The 21,231-nt window shown below is 57.6% G+C and overlaps 6 protein-coding genes across 6 annotated transcripts; 4 read left to right on the plus strand and 2 right to left on the minus strand.

Moving 5' to 3' along the window:
• Nucleotides 1-203: 203 nt before the first annotated feature.
• Nucleotides 204-2,798, plus strand: PLICBS_000128 (uncharacterized protein; the record flags this gene model as incomplete). Its single annotated transcript, XM_018327364.2, has 1 exon — nucleotides 204-2,798. The coding sequence occupies one exon, from the start codon at nucleotides 204-206 to the stop codon at nucleotides 2,796-2,798; it is 2,595 nt and encodes an 864-aa protein (XP_018174060.1).
• A 245-nt stretch (nucleotides 2,799-3,043) lies between these two features.
• On the minus strand, nucleotides 3,044-5,644 carry PLICBS_000129 (uncharacterized protein; the record flags this gene model as incomplete). Its single annotated transcript, XM_018327363.2, has 1 exon — nucleotides 3,044-5,644. The coding sequence occupies one exon, from the start codon at nucleotides 5,642-5,644 to the stop codon at nucleotides 3,044-3,046; it is 2,601 nt and encodes an 866-aa protein (XP_018174059.2).
• A 2,338-nt stretch (nucleotides 5,645-7,982) lies between these two features.
• On the plus strand, nucleotides 7,983-9,040 carry PLICBS_000130 (uncharacterized protein; the record flags this gene model as incomplete). Its single annotated transcript, XM_018327362.2, has 2 exons — nucleotides 7,983-8,136; nucleotides 8,190-9,040. The coding sequence occupies 2 exons, from the start codon at nucleotides 7,983-7,985 to the stop codon at nucleotides 9,038-9,040; spliced, it is 1,005 nt and encodes a 334-aa protein (XP_018174058.1).
• Nucleotides 9,041-9,714: 674 nt separating this feature from the next.
• Nucleotides 9,715-10,839, plus strand: PLICBS_000131 (uncharacterized protein; the record flags this gene model as incomplete). The annotated part of the gene is made up of 3 exons (XM_018327361.2): nucleotides 9,715-10,319; nucleotides 10,388-10,663; nucleotides 10,716-10,839. 3 exons carry the CDS (start codon nucleotides 9,715-9,717, stop codon nucleotides 10,837-10,839), a joined length of 1,005 nt encoding a protein of 334 aa, XP_018174057.2.
• A 1,652-nt stretch (nucleotides 10,840-12,491) lies between these two features.
• PLICBS_000132 (uncharacterized protein) lies at nucleotides 12,492-14,007 on the minus strand (the record flags this gene model as incomplete). The annotated part of the gene is made up of 6 exons (XM_018327360.2): nucleotides 12,492-12,774; nucleotides 12,829-13,341; nucleotides 13,396-13,549; nucleotides 13,611-13,709; nucleotides 13,760-13,829; nucleotides 13,879-14,007. 6 exons carry the CDS (start codon nucleotides 14,005-14,007, stop codon nucleotides 12,492-12,494), a joined length of 1,248 nt encoding a protein of 415 aa, XP_018174056.2.
• A 1,544-nt stretch (nucleotides 14,008-15,551) lies between these two features.
• Nucleotides 15,552-19,081, plus strand: PLICBS_000133 (uncharacterized protein; the record flags this gene model as incomplete). Its single annotated transcript, XM_065599531.1, has 5 exons — nucleotides 15,552-15,931; nucleotides 15,994-16,370; nucleotides 17,593-17,762; nucleotides 18,033-18,120; nucleotides 18,204-19,081. 5 exons carry the CDS (start codon nucleotides 15,552-15,554, stop codon nucleotides 19,079-19,081), a joined length of 1,893 nt encoding a protein of 630 aa, XP_065455603.1.
• Between the last annotated feature and the right edge of the window lie 2,150 nt (nucleotides 19,082-21,231).

Raw genomic sequence — 21,231 nt, forward strand, 5'->3', positions numbered from 1 at the left:
ACGCCCCATCGCGGTTTCCCCAGACGGAGCCGTGGCAGCGACGGTAGCGCTTCCTTGCGGCCGCTCACTAAGTTACTTCCTCTATCGCGGGGTCGCGTGGCTCGACGACGACTCTTCTTCCCTCGACTCCGTATGCTCGGACACGTTTCGCAACGCCAATCCTGACCGAGGAACATGAGCGCTGCGGCATTGAGCGAGGCATCATGGCGGGCGTCAAGAGATCCCTCGCAGCCATGATGGCCCACGACGGCGTCTCTCCTGGCGTGTCGAGCGACTCCAGCCCTGCATCGCGACATGGCTTCACACCGTCGCATGGCCCGAAGAGCGCCTCAAGGACCCCGACACCGCCGCTCCGTCCCGTCCGTGGAGATATCCCCTCCTTCACATCCGATGCGTCCATTGTCATCGTCGGCGTTCGCGGCGCCGGCAAGTCCACCTTGGCCATCATGGCAGCATCCGCGTTGAAGAAGCGCATAGTCGACCTGGAGACGGCGTTCCAACGCGCCACAAGCTTGTCAAGCGCGGGCTTCAAGCAAAAGAATGGGACGGCCGAATGCCAGGCGAGGCAAGCCGAGGTCCTCGATGATGTTTTGCGCCAGAACCCCGCGGGCGCCATTGTTGTTTGCTCCTGGATGGAGCGCCGCATCCAGGACTTGCTGCGTCGGTTCGCCGCAACGAACCCCGTCGTCCATGTCGTTCGCAGTGTCGACGCCATCCAAGACTACCTCAAGATTGCGGACAAGACCACGGCGCAAAATCTGCTCAACATGACCAACTTTTACTTCCGCACATGTACCAATCTCGAGTTCTTTAATGTCTCGGAGATCCATACAGCAACACGCGGCCGAGAAGAGCCGGATGGCGCGACACCAGCGGCACCCCCACCCTATCTCGCCTTGCAACAAGCTGAAAGGCACTTTCTCAAGTTTCTGTCTCTCATCTACCCGGCGGGAACGATACCCTTTTTCGAGTCAGCCTTTCCATTGGCAAGCATCTCTCCGGAACAGCGACAGTTTACGTACGCGCTGTCTCTGGACATGCGCGATGTGCTGAGCGGCCACGCTGAGTGGCATGACTCTACTGTCGGCGTGGATGCCGTACAGATCTTTGTCAACAGCCTGGTGGTGGCCAGAGGCGGCAGCGCAATACCGGACCTGTTCCCTGTCATTGCCAACGACATTACCGAGGCTGTCGCCGTTGTCAGGCGAAGCACGATGCTGCCGATTCTGCTTCACATCAAGCTGCCAGAGCAAACAATTGACGAAGTACTGCGGCTCTACCTGGACCTCTTGACACACGCGCTGTGCTTGGCGCCCGAAATGCTCACTGTCGACCTTCGCCTGGACAGCGCGGACATTTCGAGAATCATGTCTGCCAAGAGGCGCTCCAAGCTGATCGGAAATTACTTTACCTCTACGGACACACAGCCGTGGGACTCGCCGACCTGGCTGTCGTGGTACCAAAAGGCTTGCCGGATGGGGTGCGACATGGTCCGCTTGGTACGGTTCGCGATGGCAATGGAAGACAATTTTGCCATTTCGCGGCTACGGGCCAGGGTCTCTTTGCTCGAAGGGGATGGTATTCCCCTCATCGCGTACAACTCGGGGCCCATTGGCCGTCACTCGACGTGCTTCAACCCCATCCTCACACTTGTGGCGGCGAAGCCCGTGGATCCAAGTAACGCTGGGCAGGCGCCCTTCCCCTACATCACGGCCAAAGAAGTCACGAGGGCTCTGTACTCCTCCTTTGTGTACGACTCAATGAAGCTGTACGTGTTCGGCGCCAATGTCGGTTACAGCATGTCGCCGGCGATGCACAACGCGGCGCTCGCGGCTTGCGGCATACCGCATCGCTATGAGCCGTTCTCGAGCGCGTCCCTGAGTGGCGTTAAGCAACTCCTTCAGGACCCCAACTTTGGCGGAGCGTCGGTCGGGTTGCCGTTCAAGGTCGAAGTCATTACGCTCACGCACTCCCTTAGTCCGCACGCCCAGGCCATTGGCGCCGTCAACACGCTCATCCCCATCCGACAGCTCAACCAAGATGGGTCGATTCCCACAGGTGCCGACCTTTTTCGGGGGGTCAACCGGGCTGGGCCAGTCCAGGCTCTCTATGGAGAAAACACGGACTGGATAGGTGTTCGAGCTTGCATTCGGCGTGGGCTGTCGCCGGCAAACGCGGTGCGACCGACTACATGGGGCCTGATCATCGGAGCCGGCGGCATGGCCCGCGCTGCGACGTACGCCATGCTGCAGGTCGGCGTCAAGAACATTGCCATCTACAACAGGACACCTGCGAACGCAGAGAAGATGGCTGCCCACTTCCGGCAACTGCTCCAGAAAAGGGACTTTGAGCTGCTCAGCAACGGGTCCGAGACGCAATTCCGCATCCTCCAGTCATTGAACGAGCCATGGCCCTCTGACTGCCGACTGCCGTCCATCATCATCTCCTGCATCCCTACCCACCCCATCAGAAACACCCCATCGCCCGAGTTCGAGCTTCCCGAGCAGTGGCTCGGTCACCAGACGGGCGGCGTCATCATCGAGCTCGGGTACAAGACGCTGAACACGCCTCTGCTGGCGCAGGCCCGCAACGCCGCCTCGCGCGGTTGGGTCGCCATGGACGGTCTGGACCTGCTACCGGAGCAGGGATTTGCGCAGTTTGAGCTGTTTACGGGCAGGCGGGCGCCGCGGCGGGTCATGAGGCGCGAGGTGCTGGAGAATTACACGGACGAGGAGGGGAGGTCGCATCTGGCGGAGCTGCACGGGAGGCTGCGGTCTATTGTTGAGCAGGATTCATGAGATGGTGGGGGCCGTACTCTCCAGTACGTCTTGGCTTGCACAGTCACTCTGGCGTCAATGGGAGTTGTTGGAAAGTCTCTATGTTGGAGTAGCCTATTCTAGAATACATGATGCCAGTTCCAGACCAACGGAGTAATATGCCAATGTCGTGCAGAATCATCCACTCAAACGGAATAGATGCTCTATGGTATGTCCCTTCAAACTCCCGAACCCACGCCCCATGTGCATAGTACCATCAATCACACTCACGCCTGCGTGGAGCCAAGCCTCATCGCCGACGTCAGCCTCGACCGCGCGCTCTCCCTCCTCGTCTGGTTGGGAGACGCCGCGCCATCACCCCTCTGCGTCGCCGCCGTGTCGTAGTACCGGTCTGCGTCCTCGAAGCCCACCTTCTGCGGGCGAGGGGGCGGCGGTGGGGGAGCGTGGCCTGGTGCCTGCTGCTGCTGCGACGCGGCGCCGGCAGAGGTGTAGTACGCCGAGTCCCATTCACGCGGCTGCTGCTGCGGCTGCTGCTGATGGATGGGGCTGTCGGCGTAACTCACGCTGCCGTGCGTGCTCTGCCGCGATTCTTGCGGGGGGGCGGCAGGCGTGCGCTGGCTTGGGGCTGCCTCGGTGACGACGGAGGAGCGCTGGGGAGGGTCACCGCGCGGAACGGGGCGGCGGATAGAGTCCGTGCGTGTGCTGCCAGCGGCTTTGTTGGAGGAGATGGAGCGGCGGCTGGATGCGGCGCGCCTCAGCTGCTGTTTCTGGGCGTCCTCATCGTCGGTCGCGACATACTCGTCCGAGTCGTCGCCGTACGAGGAGGCGCGCAGGTCGCTGCGCATGGCGAGGCTGGCGCATATGCTGCGGGCCTCCTCGATGGCCTTCTTCTGAGCCTTGAGTGCGGCGCGTCGCTCGCGCGTCTCCTTGTTCTCGGCGGCGATGGACTCGATGGTCTTGTCGGGCATGCGCAGGATCTCGACGGGGTTGAAGAGGCGCAGCATGCCGAGCAGGAGGTGGCGCTCGACGACTTGGGTGATGACGTTGCGGGTGAAGATGCGGGCGGTGAGGTCGTAGTAGATAAGCATCTTCTCGAGCACCTCCTCGGCCTCGGTGTATGAGCCGCCGTCGGCCGTGGCCTCGGCCCGCCAGCGGATGAGGCGCTCCTCGTACTCGGGGTCGTAGGGCTGCACCTCGAGTTCCATGTCGTCGGTGAGGCGCGCGAGCTCCGCCTCGGCGCCGTCCATGAGCTCGCGCATCTTCACCTCGAGGAAGTGGTAGCGCAGCGGGTCGCGCATGCGCAGTGGCCACACGTGGTCGATGACCTCGGCCAGGAACTCGTTGCAGATGACGCCCAGGTTGTCCTTGTACTCTTGCGCCAGCACCGGCCAGTTGCGCGAGTAGTCCTGGAAGAGGATGTAAGGGGCGCGGGGGTTCGAGTCGAGGGGCAGCTCGTTGCCGCGGATCTGGCGCAGCAGCGGCTCGACCTCGTTGAGCGCAAAGTCGCGCTTGCTTTGGTCGCCGACCATGCCCGCAGCGGGCAGGCTAGTGCTGCTGCCGTCGCTGTCAGTCGCGTTGCCGCCGTGAGGAGCCGAGGCCGAAAAGTTGATGCGTCGCCCGTGCTGGCGGAACTGCCGCGCGAACCGCTCGCTTTCCTCGCGCACCCGCGCACGCAGCTTATGCGGCGGCGTGCCCCGTGGGCTCGACTGCCGGGCAAAGAACCGTTCGCCAAAGGGGTTCTTGTAGTTGCCATTGACGGCGGGAGTCACGAGGTTGTTGGAGCCGGTGAAGAGCTCGCCCATCTCGAAGCGCATCTCCTCGACCGTGTCCTTGGCGGAGCCCATGGCGCGCAACTGGCCGTCGCAGCGCTCCAGGGCCTGCTGGATCTGCCGGCGAAGGGTCTTGACGTGGCGGCCAATGTGCCTCTGCAGCTGCGTGCTGAGCGTCTGGCGCAGCGAGGCGATCCCCCACATGTGCGGTGGGAGGGCCGACCAGCGGCCGCGGGTGAAGAAGTCGGCCTCGCGGGCGGCGCGCTCCTCGGGCGCCAGCCACTGCTCGCCGGGGCCCGGGTTGAGGAGGACGTACCAGCCGAGCTTGAAGTTGTTCTCGCGGTCCTTGTTGGCGACGAGCTCTAGGAACTTTTCCTCGAGGCCGATGCGCTCCGTCATGTCGGGCTTGGTGAGCACGCCGATGGTACGTGAGCCGCGGGGGTCAAAGTGGCGCGCCTTTTTGAGAATAGGCGCCTGGACGTAGTCGTTGTTGCCACCGATGACGGCGAGGATGATGGTGCGGGAGCTCTTCATGTAGTGGTCTGAGAGCGCCTCGATGGTCTGGATGTCGGCCTCGGACTGGTCGCGGTTGGCGACGCGGACCAGGCCGGGCAGGTCGACGAGGGTCAGGAGAGGCATGTCCGGGCCGCTCTTCTCGACCACGAGGATATCGCGGGCGGCGAAGCGGCCGGGAATCTCGCGGGGCGCAATCAGCTGCGTGGCATCCCGCATCATGGCCTCAAAGGGCGTATCGCCTGTTACGTCGCCACCATAGCGCAGGAGCTTGTCCTGCTCGGCCCATGGGCGCTTCTTGTCGGGGATGATGGAGACCTTGAGGGTCGTCTCCTTTGCTCTCCGGAGACGGATCTCGGTCGCGAAGCGTGTGCAGGCGCCGGCATCGCGCGGAAAGGGTGTGCCGGTAAGGGCCTCAAGCACGGAGCTCTTGCCGGCGGACTGGTCGCCGACGACGACGATCTGGGGCAGCTTGACATTGTCGAGCTGGGCAAACTGCAGCTTGTCGATGAGGTCGAGCAGCCCGCGCTGTTCGCTGGCGAGGCCCTGCGTGTCGAGCGAGGCGTCGATGGAGGGGGCGGACATGGCGGGCGCAGCGTCTCGCGAGAGGGTGGTGCTGCTGCTGGGCGAGGTGACGAACAGAGCGCCCATGGTATAGATGTCACGGATGAAGGAAGGAGAGACAGACAGGCCGGGTCTACGCCGCGGGGGAGTCGTCGTCACCGTCTTTTATACGACCCGAGGCCGAGCCGTGATTCGCCATGATGGGCGGCCTCGTGGACGGGAGTTGCGCGGCGGGCCACGACAGTCGAGTGGGTGTGAGTCGATCCGACGAAGCATACGCCAAATCAGGATGGCAGGTTGGCAGGGCAAGGATAGTGCCGTGTACGGTACGCCACCGGGACGACTGCGCGCCGCCACAGGAACGGGTTTGCTGTCGTCACCTGGTCCCATCGAATGGGTTGGGGATGTCGAGTTGTCGTTTGGGGGGGCAAACCGAAGGCGGTACTTGTCCGGCCAGTGGGGTGGCGCCCGGAGCTAAAGTACCGACAGTGTGGCGCAGTCAATCTGTGGCTGTGCACTAGCCAGGCAAGTCCGCCTTTCAGCGTCGGTGTGTTTCCTTTGCCTTGGATCTGTCCCAACAGAATGGAGCATTGGCATTGGCAGATTAGCCAATTCTTAATGCCCCAGACCGAGGGTATACATCGACATTTTCGTCCCTGGGCCGGTGTGGCATGTGACAATGCCCAGTGTGCAGCGTTGTCTTTGCGATTGAAGACATGTGCACAGCCACAGCCCGGCTCCGCTGCCCAGTGGTGCTCCAGCGGCCAAGGCAACACCCGGACGAACCTTTCCAGGCCGTTACAGCGTGAAGCGCCACTGCGATCACTAATAAAACGTCGAGGCAGCTGCCTGCCCGCCTCGGGCTGCTTACGGGCGCCGACCCGACGACGTGGAGCATCTCATCCGCGACTTCGATATTCGGGTGCCTAGAACGCCAATGACCCAGTGTTTCAGCTGCGGGTACTGTACCGAAGGCAGCTTTCAACGAGTTGCTCAGCCGCCGCCGTTGCGCTGGATGCGCGGCGAGGCGAGTGTACGCGGTGGGCCGCGTCATGTAAGTCGTCTCCAACAGCGGTGGCGATTCAGCCCGCCCACCCAGTGGCACACACCTTGTCCGCTGCCAATGCCCGTCGCACGGCATTTTCCCCGTCAATCTCATCTTTAGTGATGCTGGCTTCACACCAATAACAGCCAGCCCAGATCTTTCACATCTCTTCTGCTGCCGTATCAAGGCCCACTGTAACTAGGCACGTCTCGCCTGTGATCGGGCTTGTCAAAGCACGCCTTGAGCATATCCAGCGTCGCCGTGCCATCGTCAATTTTAAGGACGCTATCGTGGCTCTCCCAGCTTTTGTAACAGTTTTGAGTTCATGCTATAAGTGCTACTCAGCGCGCATTTGATTGAACCATTCCACAAAAGCGCATCCCACAGGATGCTCACCGTGAAGCGCCCGCGGCTTCGATTGCGGGTCGTGGGGGATTGCATCCTGCGATGACTTCCACCACTCAATTCTGGTGTGACGTGGGCCATACATCTGTAAAACGAGGAGATATAGCCTGGCAGAAATAGCTGGAGAGATGACATCTGTTCTCGTTCGGCTTCATGGTACTTTCATCGACTCTCGCGAGGTCGTTGCCCCAACCCGGTGTGCCTATTGAACCCCAGCCGCAATACCACCACCACGATGCACCTCTTACACGTCGCCTGTGCTGTTTGCGTCGTGCTCGGCTCCTCGGCTCGAGCGGCCACCCCGGCGGCGAGCTACTATCTCTACCAGGTGGACGCAGCCTCGCCAACTCACGTAGTCACAATTACGCATTCAGGCCCCGCAGCAGAGGATCGCTGGCACATCGAATGCCTATCGCATCAACGCCAGCAAGTCCCCGACAAATGCCTAGGTACTGCGGTATCGTGCGGTATCTCGGGCGACTACTATCATCGACGGCCAACCGATGGAAATGAATGCGTTAATAGATGGCGATGCCATTGCGTCGACCATGCTGCCTGAGCATCGAGTGTGCCTCGTCACCGCCGGTGGAGGTGGGCATGTGAGACGGAAGGCTGGGAGAGGAGAGCGTGAGTATTGGAGGGAATTCTGTACCACCCACTATCTCATGAGGGAGGGTTAGTGTGTAAGAATTACCAGATGGTCGTCTCGTAAACGCAATGAACGACTGCGTTGCCAATGAACAATGTCATTCGAGATTAATAAGCGCTGCGCGCCCTTGGAAGCAGACATGGCGTCAAACGGAGCCGGGCAAAGCATAAATGTAGCCGAGTCTGAGCTCAAAAGCTGCTGATGGCATTGACAAAGTCATCTGACCCAGAAACAACCCAGCTACGTATTCACCGTCTGCCATGGCGACCACGACTTCGGCCAAAATGATGAGGGCCGTCATATGCGACGCGCCGGGACCCGTCTCCGTGCTCAACCTCCGAGAGGTGCCGGAGCCGACCCCGCAACCGGGCCAGATGCTCGTCAAGGTGCTCGCCTTTGGCATCAATCGAGCCGGTGTGTTTCCATGAACTCCCTCACGCGCCGTCCCAATGCTTATGCCCAGGCAGAAATGTTTACACGTCAGGGCCATTCTCCCGGCATCACCTTCCCCCGCATCATCGGCATCGAGCTCATCGGCACCGTCGCCGGGTACCCGCCCGGCACCGCGCCAGAGCCCGGCGACATCCCGGTCGGCACCCGCGTCGCGACCTGCATGGGCGGCCTCGGGCGCCAGATCCCCGGCTCCTACGCCGAGTACTCGTGCCCGTGGAAGCAAAACGTCCGCGCCATCCCCGACACCTCGCTGCCCGTCGCGACGCTCGCGGCGATGCCGGAAATGTTCCAGACGGCGTACGGCTCGCTCGTCGAGGGCCTGGACCTCCAGCGAGGCGAGAGCATCCTCGTGCGCGGCGCCACGAGCTCCGTCGGCCTCACCGCGCTGCAGCTGGCGCGGTACCTCGGCGCGGGAAGAGTGGCGGGCTCGACGCGCTCCGAGGCCAGGACGCAGATGCTGAAGGACTCTGGCGCCACGGATGTCTTCATCGACGATGGGAACCTGGCCGACCGCGTGCCCGCGCAGTTCGACAAGGTGCTGGAGCTGGTCGGCGCGACGACGCTCAAGGACAGCGCCAAGTGTCTGCGCCCCAAGGGCACGGTGTGCATGACGGGCATTCAGGGGGGCAGGTGGGTGCTGGATGACTTCGCGCCCATGACGGACTTGCCGCAGCGACGGCGCCTGACGGGCTACTCGGGCGATCCCAGCGACTTTCTCGCGCTGCCTTGGGAGGAGCTGACCAAGGCGGTGGAGGATGGGAAGATTAAGATTCCCGTCCGGGAGTTTGGCCTCGATCAATTGCAGCAAGTGCACGAGATACTTGAGAGCGGAGGGGGAGGCACGAAGATGGTGGTCGTAATCTGAAAACGTTATAGAGGAATTCCGCAAGCCATCACACCACCGGTTATGGAGTTTGTGTTCGTCGGCCATCCTGGGCATCGCAGTACGTTGGCCGTGAGCGCAAGCCGGCGTTCCGGTACGCACAACTCCCCGTCGATGAGTGGAAAACAGATCAATCCCAAGTCATTGCCGATGTCAGTAGCAAGGAAGAGCCCTCCCAGAATGGCCATTAAAGTTTCCGTCTCCCGCAGAAGGAGAATTCCTTGCATCGTGCAAGTTGCCTCAAGTCACCGCTGGTTCAGGGTAGACTGGACCTTCAACCCTCATGCAGGCCAGCGAATAAGCACCTTAAATCCGGCTTAAAAGCCCACATTGACACCCGCTAAGTATTAAATCGGCACTAAATTATACGGTTGAATTACCGGATTTGAACCCTTTTTTACTTGCCTAACCAATGGTGGCGACGTACCCGGACTTTACGGATTTTGGTCTCGAAATACACACAGTCCAGTCCATCCCGCACCAGCTGCAACCCGAATCCTGACGTCGGAAGCAAAGCCACTGACGCCGTGGTATGGCAAAGGAAATGGTCTTGAAATACATATATAGAGGCAGATGGACCGATATTGCGATGATGGACTTGCGACTGAACTTGAAGAAACACCCTTCTCTTAATCTGTTCACATCTCACATACGCAATGTCGTTCTTCGACCTCCTCAAAGCACAATACAAGACTCTGCCCCAGCCACTTACTCCAGAGGACTGCCATGGCCGCACATTCATCGTCACCGGTGCCAATGCCGGACTCGGATTAGAAGCGACCAAGCATCTCGTGAGCCTAGGCTCCGCCCGCGTCATCATGGCCGTGCGCAACACAAGAAGCGGCGAGGCCGCCAAAGAGGATATCGAGGAAGCCACAGGTCGTCGTGGAATGCTGGAAGTCTGGAGGCTGGACCTCGCGTCGTACGACTCAGTCGTGGAGTTTGCTGCCAAGGCACAGACAGACCTCGACCGGATAGACGGCCTGATTGAGAATGCCGGGGTCGCAATGGGCCAGTGGACGGAGGCCGAGGGTAACGAGACGAGCGTCACGGTCAACGTCATTTCCACCATGCTGCTCGCCGTGCTACTTCTGCCACACATGGAGAAGACGGCGGCCAAGTACGCCACGGTGCCCCGGATTGCCATGATTGGGAGTATCGTCGCATTCGACGCCCAACCATCCCTCGCCAAGATGGATCGCGGCAACATCCTGGGAGACCTGCGGGACAGGCAAAAGTGGGAGCCGCATATGGATGCAAGGTACGCTACCAATCCAGTCAGAAAAATATTGCCCCCATGTCACTAACGAAGCGATGCGCTGCCTCTAGCTACCCCAGGTCGAAGATGCTGTCGTTGTTCGCCTTTCGCCAGCTGTCCGAGCTGGCACCCGTATCCAGAACCGGTGTCGTCATGAACTGGATCAACCCTGGAATCTGCAGTACTGGGCTAGACAGAAACGCAAACTTCGCCATCAAGCTGCAAATCGGCTTCGCGCGCGCACTCATGGGCCGAACGGCCGAGCAAGGCAGCCGAACCCTGCTGCATGGCCTCGCCGCGGACAAAGAGAGCCACGGCAAGTATCTAACTGAATGCGAAGTTCGCGAGTAAGCACCCCAAAATGTCTTGCGATGCGTACGAGCACTGACGAGTGGGCAGCGATCTTGTGCCAGAGTGGTTCACCAATGAAGACGGACGCGACTGGCAAGTACGGATCTGGAGCGAGGTGGCCAAGGTGCTCGACCGTGTGCAACCGGGATGTGTCCGCAGGATTGAGGCTTGAATCTTCGACAAGGGTGACCATAAGAGCAGACAAAGAGCAGCCAGAACGCAAAGAAGGCACTTGAATTGATGTGGGAAAGCACTGTTTTAGTTGTGAAGAGACAAAGACGCTCACCGATGTCTCGTCTCGGTGTCCGACTCGCAAACAAACTCATCAGACTTGAACCCTTTTGACGCCTTGCCCCCTCCGCCGCTCTGGCCATCTGCCGCACCACTGGCCCAGGACTCTGCATCCCGTCCTGCCACTGGACCGTAAACCTCCATCATCACCTCCTTCGACTCAGACCACTTCGCATACGTGATGACTTGAGCATGGAAAAGGCCCTCCCAGATATCCAAGACGTAGTCTTGGCAGTTCCACGCGGCCCCTCGCCCAGGGACCCTTGCCCGTTGAACGGTTCCAACCACGCACTCCCAACGGGACATGGGGATGACTGCCAGCTTCCGCAGAGGCCGGAGGCAGTTGACCGCATGCGTGGGATCTGCTCGATGATGGACAGGTACATAGCGGCATCCCCCACCACCCTTGGAATCGACGCCCTGGATGACTTCAAAGATGTGCCAGGCCGAGTTTGGCCCGTGGCCGAATCGCGCAGCTAGTGCCCAGTGGTACAGCTCTCCGAAAGCCTGCTTATAGACAGCCAAGTATAGGCTGACTCTGCGCGTGTCGCCAGGTTGCGACGGCGAGGACTGACTCTGTCGTGGCTGATTAAGGTTGACACTCGGGGTTGGTGGCCTTGCCTCGTGCATGGTGGAAGAGCAGCGTCGGGGATCACACGCCGGGGGCCTATTATTGCGCGATGGCATTTTCACGTGGAGGTTGGCCGAAGGTATGGTGAGCTTTGGTCCTCTGGGAAAAGGTAAGGCGAAGAGCAAGGCCTGGCGTGAAGTAAACGACGAGAGAAATAAGTCGCAGCCTCATCTTTTATAACGGACGTTGCTGTGCAACCCATATAACACAGAGAGATCATAGATGCGGAAGAAAGTGCTGTCCGCAGACCTAAGGCGATGCAGAGACTCAAATGTGGGATTGCAGTGATGTGCGTGCTGCAAGTCTTCTGAACGACTTCGATGCACAAAGGAACATGTCGCCCTCACGGCTGGCACGATAGGTGGGCGGACCCTGTACGGCGCATCAATGCCACACTCGCCTTTGAGGCTGGATTTGTTGCGCCAGTCTGAACAGAAGAGCTTGCGACCGATAGTGATGTGGTAGTAAACGCAGGGTCCAGATGATGATTGGACCCGAACGGCTTTTGGACTCATCATCACAACCAAGTGTCTTTGTGAATGCACTGCCCATCCATGTCTGGAGGCGCCTCATCATTTGCACGACATGCACGCAAAATGAATGTCCCGTTGAAGTTGACGTTGCATTTCCACCTCCCGCAGAGCTTTCCTATAGATTGTACCTAAATAACGGCGAGCGGTCATCCATCTGCTCCAGTTCCTCAGCAGAGTATTTCGCCCGGACTTCATCCTCACTCGTCTTCGCCCTGCGCTTATTTATACGCCAATATGTCACCTCCAAGATCAAGGAAGAGACCACCCCGGCGCCCGCAATCGCCAAGGACGTGCCGAACCCTGTCGGGTACTTGGGCTTCTCGCGATCCAGGTAGATGAAGCTCCCAATCACGCCTCCAACACTGCCAATCATGACCATGAGCCCGACCCCCATGGCTCTCTTCTGCGGCCCAAGATTGTTGACGGTCCAAGCACTGACACCGGGGGAATGGGGTACAGCCCGGCGCACGCGAGATGTACAGCAAAGTAACAGAGCGGGACGTTGCTCTTGATGTGCTCCGCCTTGGCGACAAGTATTGCATACGCGACAATGAGTGTGACCTGCGCGCCGACGAGGAATGGCATGCGCCACTTAAGTCGGTCGGCGAACAGTGAAGCCACGAGGCCCGAGATTGCGCCCACGGTGTACGGACTTCGAGTGTCAGCAAACTGTTCTATAACAGCACAGATAAGTCAAAGGACTCACGGAATGGTCAGCAGTTGGGCGTTTGACGACGTGAAACCCATGTTCTGGATGATTTGGGGCATCGTAAACTTCAAGGCATAGTTGGGCACGGTATTGGACATGAACACCATCCCCAGGAAGTAGAGCTGCCAGTCCTTAATGACCTTCCACAGCGTCTGCGCCTCCACCTTGTGGCTCGTTCCTGCGGATCGTCCGCGATACTTGATGTGGTTGAGCTCCAGGAACCGGATCTCGTCTGGCGCCAACCACTTGTGGGAGAGGGCGGGCGAGTCCGGAAGCAGGAACAGACTGGCAAAGCCGGCGACGACGGAGGCGATGCCTTCGAGAATGAAAATCCACCTCCATCCCTCGTAGCCGCCAGCACCGTTCATCTTGGCGATGAGGTACGCCAGCAAGCCAGAGAAAGCACCCGACGCAGCGCTGGCCGTGTAGAAGATGGCGATTCGGGTCTGTGTCTTGTGTGGCGGGTACCACTGTCCGACAATGTAGTTTGCCCCCGGAAAGAACCCGGCCCTTTATCTGATGTTAGTAGGAGCTGAAACATTGTGATGAGCGTGAACGGCGTACTCAAAAACGCCGAGGAGGAACCTCGTGGCGCAAAGTCCACCGAAGTTGCGAACGACTCCCGTGAAAGTCATAACGATTCCCCAGCATATGACCAGGGATCCGATATATATGGAGGGCTTCTTGAATTTGCTTAGAATGTAGTTGCTTGGTATGTCTGTCAAGATCAGCCAAAGCTATCACTATAAATGAATTGTAAACGGAGGAGCCAAACTAACCGAAGATGACATAGGAGATGAAGAAGAGCGCCAGAGCAACATTGTAATCTGTGCCACTCATCCCCAAACTCTTCTCTAGTCCTTCAATCTTTGCATTTCCTAGGCTCGTTAGACAGGAAATGCGGCCAAGCGAAGAAGACTAGGCGCACCAATATTGGCCCGGTCAATGATGGCCAGTAAGTACAGAATGCTCAACGCCGGGACCAGGCGCCAATCGAGCTGTTCATGGTCAACACATGCGTCTTCGTCGATGAACTGACTATTTTACCTTTTGATATATCTTGGCCTCTTGTTTCGCAGACACGGAGTCTAAGAACGCCTGGTCCTCGGCGCTGAGGTCCGTGACGGCCGATGTCGGCGCCGACTTCTCAAGATGGGACACATTTTCCTTTGACATGACGATCTCTCACGACAAACTTCAGAAAGATTTTGGCTTCCCGAGCTAACGATCCCATATGGAGACCGTTCAAGAAAAGGTGCTTGTTATGTATGTGCCAATCGTCCGCCGTGTTGGTGAACGCCGGCGGTCGACTCCGTCAGAATCGCCGAAGCGGTGGAGCCTCATTGTTTTTGGCTATACTGGACGGGCCTTGGCCGGCGTTTGCTTGCTGGAGAAAGCCTTCTGTTTAGACGAGTATTGGCCGGGCGTGCCTGGCTTCGGAGCTTTGTGCGGGGTAGCTTTGATCGATGGTGTCAAAATTGCCGGGACTGAAGTTTGTTAGCGTGTGGGGTAAGGCAAGGGTCGGCAACGGTTGACGCGGGGTCAATACCAACGCGGGGCACTGAAGTCCCCTCGGCAAAGCGGATAGACGGTAGACAATAGACATGCACTTGCTGCCCGACATGAGAGCTTAATTTAGTGCGAGGGCTAGCTTGTGGCCGCGTGGGATCAGAGGTAGTATCAGTTCTGGGTTTGACATCTCCGATTGATGAGGTGCAACTCAACAGGCTCGTGCTCAACCAATCGGGGATGCTGTCAGCAGTATGATGTTACCTATGTATGAGGCCGGAGTCCAGAAAAGGCGCCACATATTTAGACCAATGCTTATTGCATCTCTTATGTAGGTAATAAGAAAAAGCTTAAACTGCCAACGCTATTTCTCAGGAAAGTTCGAGTTCATGGTACCCTTCAGACTGAGATGAATCCGACGCTGGTTAGGTCCCCTATCGCCGTGCCCGCTGAGTCGTGAAAAAGTTGCAGCAACTCCCCTAGTAGCTCAAGAGGCCCTGCGTTGAGTATTGAGAGAAGGTCGCAGGTACGGCGTCACATACGGCGGCCTAATTGAGGGGGCCTGGCGGCGTAATTCCGCGGGATGATTGTTCGGTTGGTCTTACAGCGGAACTCAGAGCCCACTCAGCCCATTCGGCCCATAGTTCAGTCAAGGTAGAAGCACTGATGCTAGTATCTACATGTAGCGGTCAGAGGATCTGAGCGTTTCTTATTCTCGGTGTGGCGGCACGGCCCGGACACCTGCATATTGCTCACGCCAGTCTGCGAATCAGTTCATGTTATGGCTTACGTGGAACGATGTACCGTCTCAACAAGAGACACGCAGAAGGAAATGCTGGAAGGCGAGACGCAGCGCCGTGAAACAAGGGTCTACCGCAGCGCACCGTACGCTGTGTGACGCCCCGGTGAGAGCAACGTGCTGGCCTTGGCACAGATTTCGTGGCACATCATGCACTCTTGAGGCTTCAAAGCGGGCCACACCGATACGAACCGATGTGGAGGCCTTTCAGCCTGCCACCACGACATGCTTCGCTCCTTAAGCGAGGCCGACGAATCCATCCCAATGGCATAAATATCCGTTGTGGAGTAGCCCAGGCTGGAAGAACTTCGTGATCTCTATTTTACAGGGCCTATTGAATCCCAGACAATAGTTGGCCTAACACTAGGTCGCTATTACCGAACCTTTGTATCAAACGGCCCCAATTGCAAAAATGACTGCCGCCGCTGCCGCCTTTGACCCGGCTGCCCCCGATGAGACAGCCATCCGTCTCTATTACAACACATCCACGGCCCAGCTCGCCCTCGCACTAAAGGCTGCCACGGATGCTGCGGACTCAGACTATGGCTTTGCCGCAAGTGACATCGACCTTGAAGGATACATTGTGCATGGTTCCGAACTTGCTGTCACCAATTTGCGTGGTGTCAGCGTGGTGCTCGCTATGACCGTCCCGAATGTGCCGGGTGGCAAGGCTACAGACAACAGCATCTCGATTGTCTCTCCCGTCTATATGTCACTCAAGACCACCGACATAACCAACACCAAGGTCGGAGCCTCATCATCAGCCAACGCAGCCTGGGTCTACTTCCTTTCGTGAGTGATATATCTCATCTGTACATGGCACAGCTAGCAAGGGGACTGACCCGAACGCTCAGCGGAACGGAGTCCAACGTCTCTCTTAAGGAACTTCATCTCGTCAGAGGCAATACCACTACATACCCCATGGATAGTCCCGTTGCCTCCAACAGCTCCCTTGGCGCCTGGTACGATGAAGGCCAGGATGAACGATTTGTTGTATACCAGACCAGCGACAGCAACCGCTTGACCGAGTTTAACGCCATCCAAAGGTCTACCGCTGCAATCATGGCCACGAACGATGCTCGAGCAAAGACCTCCGTTGCGGCGGTTCCTTTTCAAGGCAATGTGTATCTGTACTACGCAGATAGCAGTGACAACCTGCGCAGGGTCACAAGGGCTAACGGCCAATGGGGCACTTCGGCAGTGGTCCGCGACAGCCCGCCAGTTGGCAACGGTCAAATCACCGTGACCGCTGCAAATGGGTTGAATCATGTACTCTATCTGGCACGCGATGACAGCATGGCACAGAGGGGGTTCACGCATGTGTATGACCGGATTTGATGGCCGTCATGACATTGTTCAGCTGAGCCGGGCAGTCGCGGACAACGCAAGGTGAACGGGAAACCTGCATGCAGCAGTCATTGAAATGTTGCAGTTTAGCATAAACACGTTTTGGATACACTCGCAGTCTATGAATAAGTACGCTTGCCCTGGCAGGACCAGGGTCACGAAAGCCTCTAGTCGCACATTGCAGCCCTTCGCTGGTTGCCTTTCATTACACCCGCGGAACTTCCGCGGAGACCTGCTGGAGTCCAGCGAAGCCGTCCATAAAGCGTGCCAGGAATCACTGCAATTTGCAGCACGCGCGCATTGATTACCAAGCACACTCTAGTCCGGAAATGCGGTGCCAAATGATTCCATTGAGATAGGTCGTAGTGGCGGACGGCCAGAACCGCTGTGGCAAGTCTCAGGGGTCAGAACAGACCGTCTGGTGACACGCAGTGTGTAGCTAGCGCTGATGCAAAGGACTTCTGCCGGCGAGGGGATTGGGTCTCGCGCCTGAACGAATTAGTAATGTCGATAATGATGTTTAGAATACTTGTTATGGCCAATTTGGCCCATGGCTAAAGGCTTGTGGTCAGCATCTTCTTTGTGCCGCCGAGGGATTTACGACATTGACTCCAAATTGCCCCTCGTCGCATGTGTACTCCATTGTCCATCAACAAGCCACCCGTCGGATCGCGATCGTCATATTCAGACCGACTCGCTTCCCAAGTCCACATAGCCCAGGCCGGCAAGAGTGGAAGAATAAGGCAATGAACGGTCCGCGACCCGACTTTTCAGACTTGAGCGAAAAGGCCAACTCTCTAACAACGAACTTGAGGGCCAACGTGACACAACAAAGCCATGGACAACATGGCACCTGCACAATTACTACTGGTGGTGTTGAGAGCAGCGATATGAAAGCCACAGTTCGTTCCATCCATTGCAGTGTCTATTGAATGTCGGCCTTTGCTCACTACATGGCCAGGCCGAGACCGGAGACACCTTCCCGAGAGCAGGGTCTCTCGGACATGTAGAGGAACAGACTGCTAGCATATCCGCAGATGATGTCAAGACGGGAGGAATTCGGCATGATCCCATCCCTCTGACAGATCTGAACCAAGGCATTATAGGCTGGGACAGTGAGAGCGACCCCGAAATGCCCTTAAACTTCAACAAGTGGAGGAAGTGGACACTTGTGGCCTTGCTATCGGTCATGACTCTAGTCACGCCCTTGGCATCGTCAATCCTCTCGCCTGGACTGGCAAGACTTGATCAGGAATTCCACAACGAGAGCGAGATCGTGAGTGCGATGACTGTCAGCGTGTACCTCCTCGGCTATGTCATTGGGCCACTCTTTCTGGCACCGCTGTGCGAAATATACGGGCGCCGACCGGTTCTTTGCGCATCCAACATCTTCTTTTGTCTCTGGCTAATTGGGTGCGCCTTGGCACCGAACATTGGCGCATTGATAGTATTTCGCTTCTTTAGTGGAATTGGAGGTGCTGGCTGCTTGGTATTATGAAGGATCCTACCCCTATTCCCCCACTGTACGAACGCTGACTGTCGTCAGACATTAGGGGGCGGTGTCATCGGTGATCTTTTCAGGGCAGATGAACGCGGTCTTGCTATGAGCGCCTGGATCTTGGGACCTCTGTTCGGTGAGGAATGATATCAGTCCACAAGGTTTGATAGCTGACGTACCTAGGGCCCACGATAGGACCCTTAGTCGGAGGCTTTGTAGCGGAGACGATCGGGTGGCGTTGGGACTTTTGGATCGTCCTGATTGTCGCCGTCATGCTCACCGTGGTGATTGAGTTTTTGAACGAGGAAACGAGTCATCACGTCCTGATCGAGCGCAAAGTTGTCCGCCTACGGAAAGAGCTGGGCAGGGATGACCTGCGGAGCTGCTATGCTGCCACTGAAACGCGGACCAAGCACCGGATTCTACTTGACGGCCTCCTTCGACCCACCAAGATGCTCGTCCTATCGCCGCACGTGTTCTTCTTGTCATTATATATCGCCTTTGTCTACGGCACCCTATACCTACTCTTTACGACCATCCCCGTCATCTTTATGGACACATACGGCTTTAACGTCGGCTACACTGGGCTAGTGTACCTCTCTATTGGCGCCGGAAACTTCCTCGGCTGGATAGTGATTACCTTCCTCTCAGACAAGACCATTGTGCGCCTCGCCGAAGCCAACGGCGGTAAGTTTGAGCCTGAAATGCGACTTTCGACATCCATCTTCTTCGGGTTCTTCCTCCCCATCACCTTCTTCTGGTACGGGTGGACTACATACTACAAGACGCACTGGATTGCACCGATTCTCTCACTTATGCCTTTCGGATTCGGCGCCCTCGGGCTGTTCTTGCCCATTACGACATACCTGGTAGACTGCTATCCGCACTACGCCGCCTCGGCTATTGCGGCGAATACCGTCCTGCGAAGTCTTGTCGGCGCATTTCTTCCACTGGCCGGTGGGAGCTTGTACCAGTCGCTTGGGCTGGGCTGGGGCAACTCGCTGCTAGGGTTTATCTGTGTTGGGATGATTCCTTTACCTATTATTTTTTACAAGTACGGGGGACGTCTAAGGGCGGCGCAAAGGTTTACACTCTAGACCCAAGTTTCACCATCACAGCTATTATTGAGGGAATCCGGCTGCCAAGATATCGCCGATGTGCGCCCGCAAGATTGCCATCTGTCTCTCGGCTTCTTCTGCTGTCGTAGCACCACTTGTGTTCACCGGGTAGCCGTCAAGGAGTTTGGTCCAGACACCTTTATCTACGACAAAGAAGGGATCAGGGCGGGATAGCTGCATGATACTCTCCGCCAATGCCAACCGTTCCTTCCCGACAGCACTAAAGTACTCCGTCTTGCGCCTCTTAATCTCACTTTCGGGTTCGTCGTCCGCTTGCAAGGTCTTTGATAAGGCAAGCAAGTCGGGGTGAATGCTGATCTCACGTAATTTGGCCAGAAGACTGTCTGTCTCAGAAGAAGAACGACCAAAGGCAAGCTGATGGAGAGAGTGTAGATGGTGATAGTCCTGCAATGCATCGAAGCGGACGAGGAGCATGAAGCGAGAGACCATGTCGCTAATCTCCCAGTGTCTCCACCCTGGAAGTGGCAGGTTGTGCTTGGCTCCTTCTTCAACAAATCCTGACCGGAAGGCGTGAACCAGAGCCGCGTCGGTGGTAAGATCCCGCGGATGTGGCAGACCAGGGGTGGAGAGTAGTTGGGCCAATGGCACTGTCGACGAGAACGCCCAATCGATGACACAAGTGATGTTGAAGTCGCCGTCAACGAAGATATTTTGGGTGCTTAGATCGTGGTGGCACAGAGGGTAGCCAAGACTCGTCTCGCTTTGTGGCAAGTTGACATGAGAGACAATCTCACCGCGCAAATAGTACGCCGCGAGGCTGTATGCCATGCGATTGCTGCTTGACTCTGGTTTGTTCCCACAGCGGCGTAGTCGTTCCAGAGCATTTGAGCGAGATAGAATGTCGCGTAATCAGGGTACTCTTGTGGCACTGGAAGAGGCGCGAAAAGAATGTGATGCTGCATCGGGAGCTGCTCTGCCTGTAGAAGGAGAGCGGACGCCAGCGAGGAGTAGTAGATGGACTCTTGGGAGAACGGGCCGCGCGGGACATCTTCGAGGTCCTCACGCCCATGGAAAATGTACCCTGGTGAAAGACAATCCTCGACATTATAGCCTCCGTCATCTTGCTCGAGAATCGATCCAATCAACGGAAACTTTAATCGAGACAATTCCCAGGTAAAGCGACCGAGTTGTGTCATTACTCGTTCCCTTTCGAGTTGCGTAAGAGCGCGTCGAGAATCGGTAGCTCTTCCTCGTGTGAAGCGCTCATGGGCCGGTGTTTGCCAATGGCACGTCGCAAGAGGCCTGCCAGGAGCGCGGCCCATGAGAATGTAAGGGATTTCGACGTCGTTTTGGTAAGTCGCACTGCGCGCCTTGGTCAGTGGGAACCGTCAATTGCGACACGGAAACGGCACTTTACCAGTAGTGGAACACCTCGGGAACTGGGATTGATGTGCTCTGCCGGACGCATTTCAGCGTAGCAGCTTCACTGGCTAAAACGCGACAGGCAGTCGTTCGGCTTATCACGACCCCTTCGGGCTTTGGGGATCGAAACACCCACTCAACGCCGTCGGCAAACGTGAGGAGTATTGCCCAACTGAAGGCGCCGGACCAGGGCGTTTGCGTTTCATCGCAGGTGCATGGCTGTTTGCGAAGCGTCCCAGCTAGGCGCAGAAGGGCGGCGAGATTGAACCGTGCATGACGGTAAATATTGCGTCGGGGGCTCGAAGCCGGCATTTGCGTTCGTTCAACGTGTCCGGTCGAGACGGGTAGTCTGACGGCGCGTCCACACACATGATGCACTTCAGCATGGCGGCGAAGCGTTGGTGCCTGAATGCCCTGCAATACCAGGCACGGTCTCCCGGCTGTTCTGGCAGACCCACATATTCTATCCCCGCCAGGTCTCGCCAGGAACTCTCCTCGTCATTCACTAATCTCCTGGCACTGGGGCCTTGGGCCGCTGGCCTTGAGTTTGGCCAATGCTCATATAGGTATCACACAGGTCCCGACCCCGGAAAGTTTGCACATTTTGCGTCGAAGCGCATACAAAGAGCTTACAGTATAAATCCCGTACGCTGTTGCACCGAGAGATCCCGGTGTGCTCAGCGCTGACGCGTAAAGCCGCGGTCCCACCAGACAGCACTTGATGAGATCCACGTTGCAGTCAGCGT

The sequence above is a fragment of the Purpureocillium lilacinum genome (genome assembly GCF_023168085.1).
Source record: "Purpureocillium lilacinum CBS 284.36 DNA, scaffold_1, whole genome shotgun sequence".
Lineage (NCBI taxonomy): Eukaryota > Fungi > Ascomycota > Sordariomycetes > Hypocreales > Ophiocordycipitaceae > Purpureocillium > Purpureocillium lilacinum.